The sequence below is a fragment of the Monodelphis domestica genome, chromosome 1 (genome assembly GCF_027887165.1).
Source record: "Monodelphis domestica isolate mMonDom1 chromosome 1, mMonDom1.pri, whole genome shotgun sequence".
Classification (NCBI taxonomy): domain Eukaryota; kingdom Metazoa; phylum Chordata; class Mammalia; order Didelphimorphia; family Didelphidae; genus Monodelphis; species Monodelphis domestica.
The window spans coordinates 205,565,251-205,578,774 of record NC_077227.1 but is presented as its reverse complement, the minus strand read 5'-3'; the positions used below and the strand labels follow the sequence as shown (position 1 = coordinate 205,578,774).

General features: G+C 39.4%; 2 protein-coding genes across 6 annotated transcripts in view; one reads left to right on the top strand and one right to left on the bottom strand.

Moving 5' to 3' along the window:
* The window catches only part of ZNF106 (zinc finger protein 106), an 82,378-nt gene extending 71,526 nt beyond the window's left edge, over nt 1-10,852 (top strand). For both annotated transcript variants that reach the window (XM_007472421.3, XM_001362383.4), the window contains 7 exons: nt 113-304; nt 766-828; nt 1,412-1,531; nt 2,449-2,520; nt 4,762-4,833; nt 5,918-6,064; nt 6,856-10,852. In XM_007472421.3, the coding sequence (XP_007472483.3) occupies nt 113-304; nt 766-828; nt 1,412-1,531; nt 2,449-2,520; nt 4,762-4,833; nt 5,918-6,064; nt 6,856-6,912 (723 nt within the window). In that variant the 3' untranslated portion in view covers nt 6,913-10,852. The remainder of the gene's footprint in view (nt 1-112; nt 305-765; nt 829-1,411; nt 1,532-2,448; nt 2,521-4,761; nt 4,834-5,917; nt 6,065-6,855) is intronic.
* A 1,049-nt stretch (nt 10,853-11,901) lies between these two features.
* The window catches only part of CAPN3 (calpain 3), an 85,558-nt gene continuing 83,935 nt past the window's right edge, over nt 11,902-13,524 (bottom strand). For all 4 annotated transcript variants that reach the window (XM_056810331.1, XM_056810332.1, XM_056810334.1 and 1 more), the window contains 3 exons: nt 13,395-13,511; nt 12,943-13,001; nt 11,902-12,718 (listed from right to left, as the gene is read on the bottom strand). In XM_056810331.1, coding sequence (XP_056666309.1) covers nt 12,692-12,718; nt 12,943-13,001; nt 13,395-13,511 — 203 coding nt within the window. In that variant the 3' untranslated portion in view covers nt 11,902-12,691. The remainder of the gene's footprint in view (nt 12,719-12,942; nt 13,002-13,394; nt 13,512-13,524) is intronic.

Sequence of the window (13,524 nt, the reverse complement as noted above, 5' to 3'; positions counted from 1 at the left end):
AGATTTTGTACCCTAAGGCAGAGGCTCTGTACATTACTAACAGAAATCTTTCTCTGAGATCTTTGTTCAGCAGGGGACCTACTACTTCATAGATCCATGGTTTGTTTTCTAGACCAACAAGCAGCTTGATATCTTTGAGTGCCATGGTCCTCGGGCTGTTAGCTGCCTGGCTACAGCTCAGGAGGGCGCCCGAAGACTGCTGGTGGTGGGATCCTATGACTGCACCATCAGCGTTCGAGATGCTCGGAATGGACTGCTCCTCCGAACACTGGAGGGCCATAGCAAAACCATTCTCTGCATGAAGGCAAGTATTGGCTTTGGAGAGTTGGTCTAGGATGTAATAGAAATGGTGTGCTTTTGGATGAAATTTCTAATATTTAGAGCCTTCGTTTTAAATAGCTAATAAATAGCCCTTCTGAAAATGATAATTAAAAGTTCTGTTTTTCATATCTGTATTATTTTAAGATATATGCATACCAATAATAGCTTTTAAGAGCAGGTGGTCTGCCCAAAGCTTGATACTCTCTTGCAGTGGTTAATTTGAGGTAGATTCAGTCAGAACCCTTGGTGATATTGGTGGTGGGTCTGTCATTGTATATTTGGTCTGGAAAATAAGCTTTTCTTCCTATTTTTATATTATGATTACATCAAATTAGTCTGGAAAATAGAATTTAGCAAGTGATGATTTGATGTACATTATAGGAATAAAAGTAAATTCCAGATTTGTTGCAGATTCTGGCTTATTCTCATTTGTTTTCCTTGAAGGTGGTGAATGACCTTGTGTTCAGTGGCTCCAGCGACCAGTCTGTCCATGCCCACAACATTCATGTAAGCCATGATTGATTCTGGTGGTGATTTCAGCCTAGGGAGTTTTTTGGGGCACATGTAATGGAAAGTGCAACTCTTCATTATAAAGGTTTTTAGTATTGTTTTGTATATGTATACATATAAATAAATGGGGCTTGGTTAAATCAATATGTGTTTCAGGTGTGTAGCTGAAAGCAGAGAAACTTAATTGTTGGCCTCTATTTCCTCATTTCTTAAATGATGGAGAGGAGTGTTGCTTGATTATCTCTAATATCCTTTTTTAACTCTGCTATTTTTATATTCTATGCAATAATGACAATGCCTAGGTCACTTGAAGCCCTTCTTTTCTCTTGGCAATAGTTTGTCTCCAGTGGGCTAAAGGGGGAGATTTCTTTCCCATAGGCCTTCCATTGTATATTGGTACGGGAGCTTAGATTAAGCAATATTGTTACATACAATATTTATTGTTAGCATTATGAGTGCCAAGAAGTCGAAAATGGTTTATATTTTAAATAGTGATGAAACTTTGAGAACAGTCTTGAGGAGAGTTAATGATTTTTCTTTAATTTTCATTCCTTATTCCTTCTCCCCTATTTTGGCACAGACTGGTGAGCTGGTACGAATCTATAAAGGTCACAACCATGCAGTGACTGTGGTGAACATTCTGGGGAAGGTCATGGTGACTGCCTGCTTGGATAAGTTTGTTCGGGTCTATGAATTACAGGTAGACTCTAGAACCTTATGATAACAGTTTGCTAACATGGCCTAGAGGGAGCGTAGTTGTATGGGCAGAGTAGGAGGCAGAAAACATTTTTAAAGTTGGAGATTAGGAATTGACTCAAAATGGGATGATAAGAATAACAGACTAAAGCAAATTTTGGTAAGCAGAGGCACAGGTATTACTGAGAGGGCAGAGCAAAAGTGACTACATGGTATTCTAGATTTAAAAAAAAAGCAAATGAGTTTCACCCCCCCTTTTCAGATCATTATGGGGGAAACTCAAAACTACTAATGGCAGAACTAAATTACAGTGTCTCAAATATGGAACCTTACAAGGGGTTAATGAACAAACTTCTTTTGCTCTGGTTACTAAGTAGCCTTTTCTTGAGGAGTATACCTGGTGAATTTCTTTTTTTTTTTTTCATTAAAATTTTTTCAATTGTCAAGAATATATTTTTTTCTCTCCCATATCCCCCTATTGTGGGGGAAAAAAGGAAAAATAAGCACAAATAAGTATAGTTAAGCAAAACAGATTACTTGCGCAGTAATGTATCTCCTTCTGCCTATTAGCGCATATCTTGTCAGATTAAGAGCATTCTTCATCATCAGACCACTGGAATCATATGCTAGGGGATTTTCACAGAAGTCCGTGGTGGAGGACTTTATTCCTTAGACCCTGTAGTGTGATGGAAAGAGGAAGACATTTTAGGAATCGTGATAAGCTGGCTTCTGTTATTTTGTTACTAATTGGCTATGCCACTGTAGACAAGTCACTTAGCCATGTGGACCTCAATTTTATCTTCTCTGAAGTGAGGGGGAGCTGGAAGGCTAAAGTTTTGGTTTCCATATTATTGATCATTCTCAGTGAACAAGTAGGGACCATCTCTTTTCTAAAGCTTTTCTTTTTTTTTTCTACCCAAGTCTCATGATCGTTTGCAAGTTTATGGAGGACACAAGGATATGATAATGTGTATGACTATTCACAAGAGTATGGTAAGTGTGGCTACTGTCACAGTTATTAACTTTTGTAACTGATCATCTCCCTCAGATCCTTGGGGTAGTGGTGATATCACTGACACAGAGAAGGTGATAGGGAGCTGGTCTCTGAGTTCAAAAGACCTGGACTTACTAGGATTCTGATGCATATGGTGTCATATGGCTCTGGGCAAGTCATTTCACTTAGTTTCCCAGACAGCTCTCTGAGTCTCTGAATTGTAGATAGCCTTTGAAGTGGAGCAGTTTTCTCCCTGGGAGTTCCATATAGTGATGGAATCACAGATCTAAAACAGTTCCCCTCAACTCAATCTGTCAGCCTCTAAAAGGTTTCTTCTTAGCCTATGCTTGTGGTGCTCTATTTAATGCCTCTATCATTTCCATATTCTTAGAGGTTGTGGAATATTCTTTTTCTATAGATTTGCAAAAGCAATGAAACCAGAGATGTAAATTTAAGGCAGTATAAAAAATAAGTTTTAATTTGAACAAAACTGTTTTTAATTTCCTCCTATGGGGACAAGAAAAAAGAAAAAGAAAACCCATTACAGCAAGTAAGCATAGTCTGGCAAAACAAATTCCCACATTGCACATATACAAAAAAATATACAGTTGGCTCTCTCTTATCCACATGGGATATAGTGTTAAGATCTATTATGAATGGCTAAAACTGCAGATAAATAAACATCTACTGATTGTGTGTGTTCATGTTCTTTCTCCTTACTTTGGCTCCCTCTGCCCCCTAAAAAAACTAAAAAAGTGAAAATAACATCAAAAGAGACCTCAGATAAGGGACCCTTACTATATCTTTATTTTTACCCCAAGTTCAACAATTTGAAATAAATGGATGCATTTTTACAAAAGTAGAAAATGTCCAGAATAACCAGACAAGAAATAGGGAACTTAAAATAACCGAGGCTCAGAAAGAGAAAATGATCAGGGCATAAATGAATAGAGCACTAGGCCTGGAGTTGAGAGGACCAAGGATCTGGGTTCAAATTTGACTTCAGACTCTTCCTAACTATGTGACCCTGCTCAAGTTCTTTAACCTTATTTGCCTAGCAAGCTCTTATCCTTCTAGCCCTCTAGCATTAGATAGAAAATAAAGGTAAAAAAAAAACTCTAAATTTTTTTTAAATGACAAGATCCCAGCACAGATATGAATACTATCAAACATTCAAAGAATAATTAATTCCAATATTATGTAAATTGTTTGGAAAAATAGGAAAAGAAGTAATCCTGTTCATTTCTTTCTGTGATACAAATATAGTCTTTGATACCTAAACCAGGGAAGGTCAAAAACAGAACTAGTTAGAAGAGAATATGGCAACATACACCACAAAGATTATATTCAATCTGAACAGAATAGATTTCTACCAGAAGTGCAACATTAGGAAGAAACTACCAGTTCCACAGACCATATTAATAATAAGAACAACAAGAATAATAGATGCTAAAAAAACTTTTTTTCAAGATATAACACCTATTCTTGTTTTTAAACAATACACAATAAATTCTAAAAAATGTAGGAATAAGTGCCTCTTTCCAAATGTGACAATACCCCAAATTCTAGAACATGGCTAAGTTGTGCTGACATTATATATAACTATATATAATGGGAAGAATATAGAAGACAGATTAGGGATAAAGTATTTGCATTATTATTGCAATGAAATTGAGGGAAGAAGCATAATAATCCACAAAGAACCAGAACTATCCCTTTTTGTAGATGATAGTTTAGAGAACCCTAGTAATTAAAAGGAAATATAATTTTTTCAGACTTCCACTGTATTATTTGCCAACCTGACTAGACAGGTGCTTAGACTAAATTGGTAGATGTTTGATTAATTAACAAGGTATTTGTTGGTAATCCAGGATATTTAAGCCTTTGCCAGGTGTTACCAGAAAAGTTAGCAAATTTCAGCTCATCCAGCTTCCTTATTTGTTACTGGGATGGGTTGGTAGGACTTTGAACTCCTTGAGAGCAAGGACAGTGTTTGTCTTCCTGTATCTCCAAGCATACAGTGGGTGCTTAATAAATACTTGCTGTCTCAGTGGCAGCAGTCTTTTGATTCTGAAGCTGTTTTGCTCTTCTAGGTACTGGAGCTTATCTATGTTCTGGATATGTATGTGTCCAATGCATAGTTACCCTATACCTCCTATGGTTACCATGAATTTCTGAAATTTATTTTGAAAAATTTTTTTTTCTTTTAGTGAGTCTTAATATGTTCTTTTCTTTTCCAGATTTATACTGGCTGTTATGATGGTAGCATCCAGGCTGTAAAGCTAAATCTGATGCAGAATTTTCGCTGTTGGGTAAGGAGTACCTCCTAATTGGAGACTTTTAAGGAGCATCTGGATGGATAATAAGGGTCAGGAGTATTTTACAGAGGATTCCAACATTTGTATAGGTTGGACTAGATGACCTCTGAAGTCCTTGTAAACGCGGAGATTATAGAGTTCTTTGAGTAGAGCTTTTCTTACTACTAGCATATTTGTGGTTCATGCTACTTGTCAGGTTAATTTTATAGATCTTCGTGATCACCATTGATATATTTGAATACCTACTGAGTGTGCGACTAACCACACTATTGCCAGGTTAAATATAGATATTTCAGAGCTTGCAATCCCATTGGAGTGGCAGTTGTTGAATAGCTGTACATATTTAGCTAGCTATTATACTCATTTATACTTTGTTCTGAAAGTAAAGCATGATGGAAATAAAACTACAAATATACAAAGTATTCAGAGAAGTCTCCCATGAGACATAGTCTTTGGAGAATAGGACATTTGTGGTTCACATCTTGTGGAATAAGAGAGAGAAAAATTCTTATTTTCCTTATAAGGACAAACCTACACCCCTCTAGAATGTAGCTTGGCTGTCCAGCTCACTATGCAGATATTTGCCAGCTCATTTGTCAGTTGTATCTGTGACTGTCTCCTTTGATGTTCTTTTGCTTAAAAAGAGAAATTTGTGGTACTGAAATTCCCTATTGCCAATCTCTGAGCTTCTTCTCCAGCTGCAACTAAGTAAATTTCAAACCCCGAATCATCAGAATTTGGCTATTGGGGTACTTGGGATTCTCTTGAGTCTTAACCCAACTATGTCCTGCTGATATACCAGACTTTTCTGTGTGACTTACATCTATGACTTCGGTAACTTGGCTACATTAGACTTTATCTTCCTCTGTGGAGCCAAGTGAAATATAGTCAGATTCTACAGTTTCTAAATCTTCTAGGAATAAACAAGATGACAGAGATGAGGAAATTAGATCTAGAGAGATGGGGAAATTATTTGATTTTTAAATTTACCTAGGGTCCAAAGAAGCAAGTTCTTCCTTTTTTTTTCTCCCTTATGTTAGCTTTAACTTTTTCCTCTCATCTTTTCTTTTGTCTCCAGTGGCATGGTTGCTCACTGATATTTGGTGTTGTGGATCACCTCAAACAGCATTTGCTAACCGACCACACCAACCCAAACTTTCAAACTCTGAAATGTCGTTGGAAGAATTGTGATGCATTCTTTACTGCTAGGAAAGGATCCAAGCAGGTATGTGTGTCTTAGAAGATTGAGCTTCTTATCCTTTTCTGTTATTAATAGCTAGCTCTTTTCAGAAGGGAGTAATCTTCAAGGTCTTTTCCAACTCTAAAATTCAAGGTAATTTTGTAACTCTTTATCAACCTGAAGACCAGACCCCTGGAGGAAAAGTACAGAAGATCAAAGGTGTGTTAGGTCTGATTCTTTTATAGGATCACAGTTTTAATCTATTTTAGGGGCAAAAAATCATCAAGTCACTCTCAAATATGTACAATTTCTGTTACCCTTAACACAGCAGTCTGTCTTGAGATCTATAACAAATAACTAACACAATTCCAAGGAACTTCTCCAGTTCTTATGTCTTGGAATTTTCAAATATTGCTAGAGATAAGGGGATCAGGAAGGGTTTTTTGGCTGTTGACCTACAAAGAGGTTTCTTGTGACGATTTGTGTTCTATAATATTTGTAATAGGTGAACTGTTCTGTAGCAATTGGATTTGAAATTTAGCCCTAAAAGGGCAGATCACTCACTAAAAAAACATTGTTCAGTTTTAAAATCCAGTATTTGAATGAAGAGACTTCTTACCATGCTGTGACCTTAGGATAGGAATGCCTTAATCTTCCCAGTAAAAATACTGCTGTTATTACCGTTGTAAAATGAATAATTACAGAAATTTATGACTGTCTTTCATGATATGGTAACTCGTAGGGGTGGGTTGGATTGCCTCTCTGTGCCTTTTGGGTTGCTATGTACCTTTTGTTGACTCTTTACCTGATGGGTCCCTCTGTCCCTTTCTTCTCAGGATGCAGCAGGACATATTGAACGACATGCTGAAGATGACAGCAGAATTGATTCATGAAGTTTTTGCCTCCCACGTTGGGAAGTTGTTTAGTCCTGTTATTGCCCTTATCAACCCCATATGTGTACCACTCTTCCCAGCGGCCTTCTCGTCTCCTTCCCCTTCCCCCTCCCCCACCTTTAAAGAAAGAAAAGGCAGGAAGAGGAATATGATTATTTTGCCAGGCTAAAGATACCATGAGCCTGTACAGCTCTGTGGGAATATGGGTAAAGCCTGAGACTTGTTATAAAGAGGTAGCAAATGTTTAAGAACATGCCCCTGGGGATGGTGCAGTGCAGATACACAAAGCCCTTCTGTAAGGGCAGGATAATCTGTGCCCATTAATGTGCTCCAGGTGTTTCATAGATGCAGAATCTTTGTCAGTCACACTCTTGGCAGATAATTTTTTAAAAAATTTTAAGTTATTAAAGTGGTTTAAATGTCAAACCAGAATATCTGATTGTTAGATGAAATCAGATTCTACAGTTACAGAATTGAGTTTTAGTTTCCTTTCTGCAGGTTACTGCCAGCAATTTTTACATTAAATTGAAGTAAATAGTTTCCTTTCTTAATGTAACATGCTACTTAATTTTAATGTTATTCCTTTGAAATTGGATGAAGTTTGTGATAAGTGGTAAGGACACAGTGCTTGTAGGAGCTGGAGTGGCTCTTCTGCAGATGACTACTTCTGGGAACTCGGGTTATAGCAGCTAAACCCTGTTCATTCAGCAGAAATATACTGATTCATACTCAAAGCATTTCTTAGTATGACTGCTTCTATGAATAACATTGATCTTTACTATTGAACGGGAGTACATCATACAAATATCATCTAGTAACAGATGTAATAGAGGTGAAGCCTTCATTTAAGCTTATGGGGTTTTAAAACCTTAAGACTTGATTCAGAGCTGACTTTCCCCCTGAAAGCAGGTTAGGTTGGCTTGGCCTTCCTCCCATACTTAGAAATGAAACTTCCAGCTACTCCCCCCCCAGATCTAACCATACTTTATGTAGACTTTGTGGAGTCACAGTGGAATACCTGAGCCTACTTGTAGAAAACCAAGTTTCTAGAATCCAGTGGCTTCCTTCTCACTCTACCAAACAATGAGAAGAAAAGTACTGTTAGAAGGGAGCATTCTTCACTTTTTTTTTGAGAGCAACCATGAGAAAAAATAACCAAGACTGATTTTTTTTTTTGCATTCATTCTAGGCCATTTAGAAGTGAAACTGTGGAAGGTGTTTCTTGATCTTTCTATCAGAGAAATGTTGCATAAAGAGAGGTTGATAGAAAGGAAAGAAAAGAACCAATATGGCTTCATGATGTGAATGTCTCACAATCTGAGAAGTGCGGGTTTTCCCTTAGTACCTCCACTCTCATATATTTTCCCTTGAACTCTAGGGCATAATAAGGATTTGAGGCTTACAAATGGCTCCAGAAATTCCTTCCTTTTCTATCCCTAGGAGTAAGATTTATCTCCCAACTGAATTGTTGTGTCATGTTCAGGAAGAAGAAAACATATTGTATGTAGTTTATGTGTGTCTACTATTTTGACTGGCATTTTAAAAAAGTTTTTCTCATCTCACATTTCTGTTTCCTTTAAAGGATGAGAATTTTGACTGGAGAATTCAGGCCAGTCTCCTGTGGGTTATAATGGGAATACACTTCTCAGGGGAGTTCATTTGGATCTGCTTTGGGGTGGCTAAGTGTTCTTACATTAGGCCATCTGTAGATTGAGCATTTAGAAACAAAGTCACAAGCCTGAGTGTGCCAGTCTGGCCTGGATGGCAAAGCAGATCAATCAATAGTCCTTAAATACTTGTTTAATTGTTTAACTCTTTTTAAAATAGAAAGGAAAGTGACCTGGAAAAATGTCTAAAAAGTCATGGCTTGGCAGCCCCTGAAGTACTTTCAAAAGCCCTAATCCTACAGGAAGGTGGCATATGGGATGTTCGAGGATATTGGCAGGAGATTGTCTTAAGAGTTGAAGTAGTTGAAATGAAGAAGCCTATGCAGAGTGTCTGCCTTCCTGTGTTGGTGTGTGATATGTGTGTGTACCTTTAACAGTTTGCCACATCTCTCAAATTTCTCTGGAAGAATGCTGAAATTATTTCAATTGTAAGAATGTGCGGAAGTCTTATTCACAAGCTCATAGATAATGCACTTTTTAGAAAAGAAAATCTAATCTTTAAGCAGCTTGACTGGCTGTGGATGAGTTCTTATTAGAAATTCAGGGAGTAAATGCTCATATCTTTTTTTTTTTTATAAAGTGTTTTAAGAGGCACAGTCAGATCCTTGCGGCTTTTGTTGTTGTTTTGTTTGTTTTAATCTTCAAGAATGAAAAAATTGACTCTAGCCTTTGATCTTATCTTACAGAGGTACATTGAGCATAGAGTATTTGTTGCTTGAATGTTGGCAATGGTATGGAGAATTGAATCAGTGCAAGGACAGTTAGAAGTCTCAGTCTAGAAGGGACTCTCCTTGGAAGTTGAGGTTGCATTACAGAAACCATTTCTATAATGTTATTTTTGAATAGCTGTAACTAATTTGGAGGCCAGAGCCCCAAGGAACTGCTGTGCATGCGTGTGTGTGTCAGTGTGAGTGTGTGTGTCAGTGTGTGTGTGTGTGTGTGTGTGTGTTTGTGTGTTTGTTTAAATCATGTTTGTGCTAGTGCTGCCCCACTTAGAATTTCAGGCTAGGATTTAGGCAGGTTCAGAGGAATACACTTAAACCAAGCAAATGACAGTAAGGTAGATCCAAAACAGAGAAATATTTAGATCTGTGAGGTCATTAGCACATCCCTGCCTCTGTGTAGAGCGAAGACAACTTCAGTATACTCCTTAGACCTGGACCATAGTGGGCTGTTTTGTTTTGCTTTAGACGACCTGTAACTTGTGTGCAGAGAACTTGCTGTGTGAGTTACTGTAATCCTACTGAGTGATGTTTTTGTCAGTTATGCTGTAAACATCTTTAGTGACTGGACATAAATGTGGTTTGAGGTCAGTTTTGCTTTCGGGAGAAAGTGTAACCCAGATAAAGAAAGGAACTCTCGATAGGCAGGGGTCCAGGGTGAACAGAAGCAAGCAGGCTCTTGGCTTGCTGAGATCATTTGACTTAAAGTCTCTCACCTTTTAACTATACTCTAGAAGACTAGTAGCCCGGGAGGCTTTCAGGAAAGCACCACCCACAGGTACTGACTGCAAAAGAATGGTCTTATTTGTGCCACTCATTCATCCCCTACTTCCACCCCTATTCTCAGGGTCTGAAGAGAAGCAAGTCACCTCACTTGCTTCCTCCTCCTGTCCCATGGGTTAAAGGCAGTGAGGATTTACTTGTAGAACTGCCCTCGTGGGCTGTGGGGAGGTCCCCACCTCCAGCTTGCCTTCTCTGACCAGTTATGCTGGTTTAGCAGATAGCAAACAGAAGCTATCCTTGGAGCAGCGATAGGTTCTATACTGAGTTTCATGTACAAACTTGTCTAAGATACCCCGTATCAAAAACAGAACTACAGTTTTAACAGCCTTCCCCAATATATAGTCTTTGTATCACATGACTTTTCACCAAATTTCTACAACTTTCTTAGATCTACTGGGGATCTCAAAAGCCTTGGCTAAGACTTTAATCTGCACTAAGGCTTTTGGGACACCCTGTAGAATACACCATTTCCTAGTAACACAGTCCAAATGATGTTGGAAAAAACTTTTTTTTCTTTCTCCTTAGTATATGTACACCAGAGCTATTTCAGGGTTCTTGGTTTCAGAACAGTTCGTTCATTTGTTTGTTTAAACACCGTATGTGGATTTAGAAGAATGGAAATGGGTGAAACAGTTCTGGAAGTATTTAATAAGCAAATACCTTTGCCCCTTTCATTTTGGTACAAAGCTGTGAACTCCATGAAACATTGTAAAGGAAAGAAGTAAAGCAAATACTGAGAGGAAAATAAAACTTAAATACTTTGAATAATTGGCTCTGTCAATTTAATTGGCGCCCAGATGTTTGTTTATAACCAAGTTAGCCACTTTTGTGTGCTTATAGTCTCATAGGTTCAGAAGGGAGCCCTTTATTGCCGTTCAGTTGTTTCAGAAGGAAACTCGGAGGCTGTCTAAATCCAACCTCAATTGAAATTTAAAATTCCATCCACAACATCCCTAATTCAGCCTTCACTTAAACACTTTGGGGGAAAGACTAAGCCTTCTTCAGGTAACCCATTCTGTTCTTAGACAGCTCTTGTGCAAATTTTTGCTTTAGGTGAGGTCTTCCTTCCTATAACTTCCATCTTTTGAGGTCCTAGTTTTCCCTTTGAAGAACAGATGGAAAAGTAAGGAAATAAATCGTCAAGATGCAGCCTGCAAAGTTGGATTGGGGTGGACATGGATTCTAAATCATTTTAGGAGGGGAAAAAATGGGGAGATTTAGAGAGATTTCTTAAGGGGCGTACCTTAGACTAAAGGACTTCTGAGGTACCTTCTAACTCTTGGAATTCTGAGATTCTATAGATTGGCTTCACTGTTAAAATCCCAAATCAGGGTCTTCTCTGGCCAGGTGTACACTATATGGCAAATCACAGTGGTATAATCAGCAAGAGCGACAGTCTTATTTATTAATAGGATTACAACCTCTCCACAAGTCTACACATTTGGATCTTAACACAGCTGTGTTCATTTGAGTGTTTTCTCCAGTCGCATTTGAATGAGTTACTACCTCATGTTGGTGGGGGCCAGTATAGTGACTCTATCCCTGGGGTATAATCCAGACCCTTCAACTGTTTTTTTTCACTTATACTCTGTACCTGGGAAAGTGTCCACCAGTTTTGGCTTTTTAATTGATCATTTCTCCAAAGGGACTGATATATAAAATTTGATCTTTTCAACATACTTTCTAAATCAAAATCTTCTTGGGCCCTGTTGTATTTCCTGTTCTGAGATTAGGGAGTTCTAGACCCTAGGCTTGTTTTGGCCCCAGCCTGGTCCTTGATGAGAATCTAAAAGGAGTCAAAAAGCCCACACCAGATAGCCAGACACATGCCTTTTATTAATTGGGAACTCTTATTGGCACCACAACCAGTCATCTGTGACAATCCAACAAGGATTGATCTACCTTTCCTCTGTATAAATCCAGAACAGATACAATTCTGAAATAAAACTAAGGCAGAACCAAGGGCTGGGGACGAGGGAAGGAGTCTAGGAGGCTCTTCATGCTTAATATCCACCAACATGTCAACAATGAAGGAATTTTTCTTTAATTTAACCAGCAAGGGACAATGTCGCACAAATATCCCTGGAGGCATTTCTTTACCCTTCCTCAGCCCTGGCCTGGTTTGGAACTTGTTATAGTTTCCTAGTAGTCATTAATTATAGCTTTCTAATCTGGAGATTTGGGAGCCTTGGCAGCTCCAACCCTTGCTCTAGGATCTAATTACAATTAGCTTTTTAGGTGCCTGGACTGATGTTCTCCAGTAAAAATCTTCCCCCAAGGCTAAACTGCAACTGTATGAAGTTGGCCGAGATTTGCTTCACTGTAGTGCTTTCTGGGATATTGTCACTGCTTTTGTAGGGAAGAGAAGTTCTATCTCTGCTCACACCTTAGCATGGAGACTAAGGTTGGTTGGGGAGCAGCCATGGCCTGGGGTAGGTATTTGGAATCCTAAGCCTGGCTGGGAGCACCGAATGACAGGGAAGAGAACCACTGTGGGAACCCCAGGCTGGTAGAGGCGGGCTTGTTTCTTAGAAGTGGCTCTAGCTTCTGCGCTTGATGTGAATGGTGCAGAACGTTTCATTTTAGTCGAGGTGAGGGAGGCTCTGTTCAGGCATACATTGTAAGCTGCAGCCACTGAAAGGAGAGAAGCCAAGATGAGGCCAAAAATGGAAACGAAAAGTGAGGCCCAGATCCCACCTTCCCCACCGGGAGACAAAAGTCCCATCATCAGTCTCTTGCCCTGAAGGGCTCTTTTCTCCACGGAACCCCCACATCAGGTGTAATAATGTTGGGTCGAGCCACTTTGCTATGATTCCCACTCGCACCTTGTAACAGTTAGGGACTGCCCGGATCTTTACCTCGAGAACGTTGAGCTTGATGATGCCGTCTCCGTCCTTGTCAAAGGCTTGGAAAGCCCCTGTGTGAAGGAACATAAAATAAAGAGCGAACAGACCAACAGGCTGCTCCCCCCCGTGCCAGCCTTGGGAGTGAGAGGGGCTCGGGCCAGCTCATTTGCCCCAGGACGCACTGTGAAGGTCTTCCCCAAACCCCCCACCCCATCCCTGTTAATTAAGAGGGAAAACCACCTTCCTTCATCTCTGCCTGTCAAGCTGATAGGCCAAACCACTGTTTTCCTACTTAATTTTTTTTCCTTACGCCTTTACTTTTTGTCCTAGTGACGACTCCAGGACCAACGAGGTTAAGTGACTTTCCCAGGGTCACACAGCCAGGAAGCATCCGAGACGGGTCTTCCTTACTCCAGGTCTGACTATCCCCTGAGCCACCAACTGTCCCCTGCTTCCCCACTTACTGAACATGCCCTCCAGCCGTACAAAGCAGCAGATGAAGCTGTCAAAATTGATGTTCATGTGCTTGTCTGCATAGCGCATGGTGATAATGTCATAGAGCTGACTGTTGAGGTGGAAGCCTGGGGAAAGGGG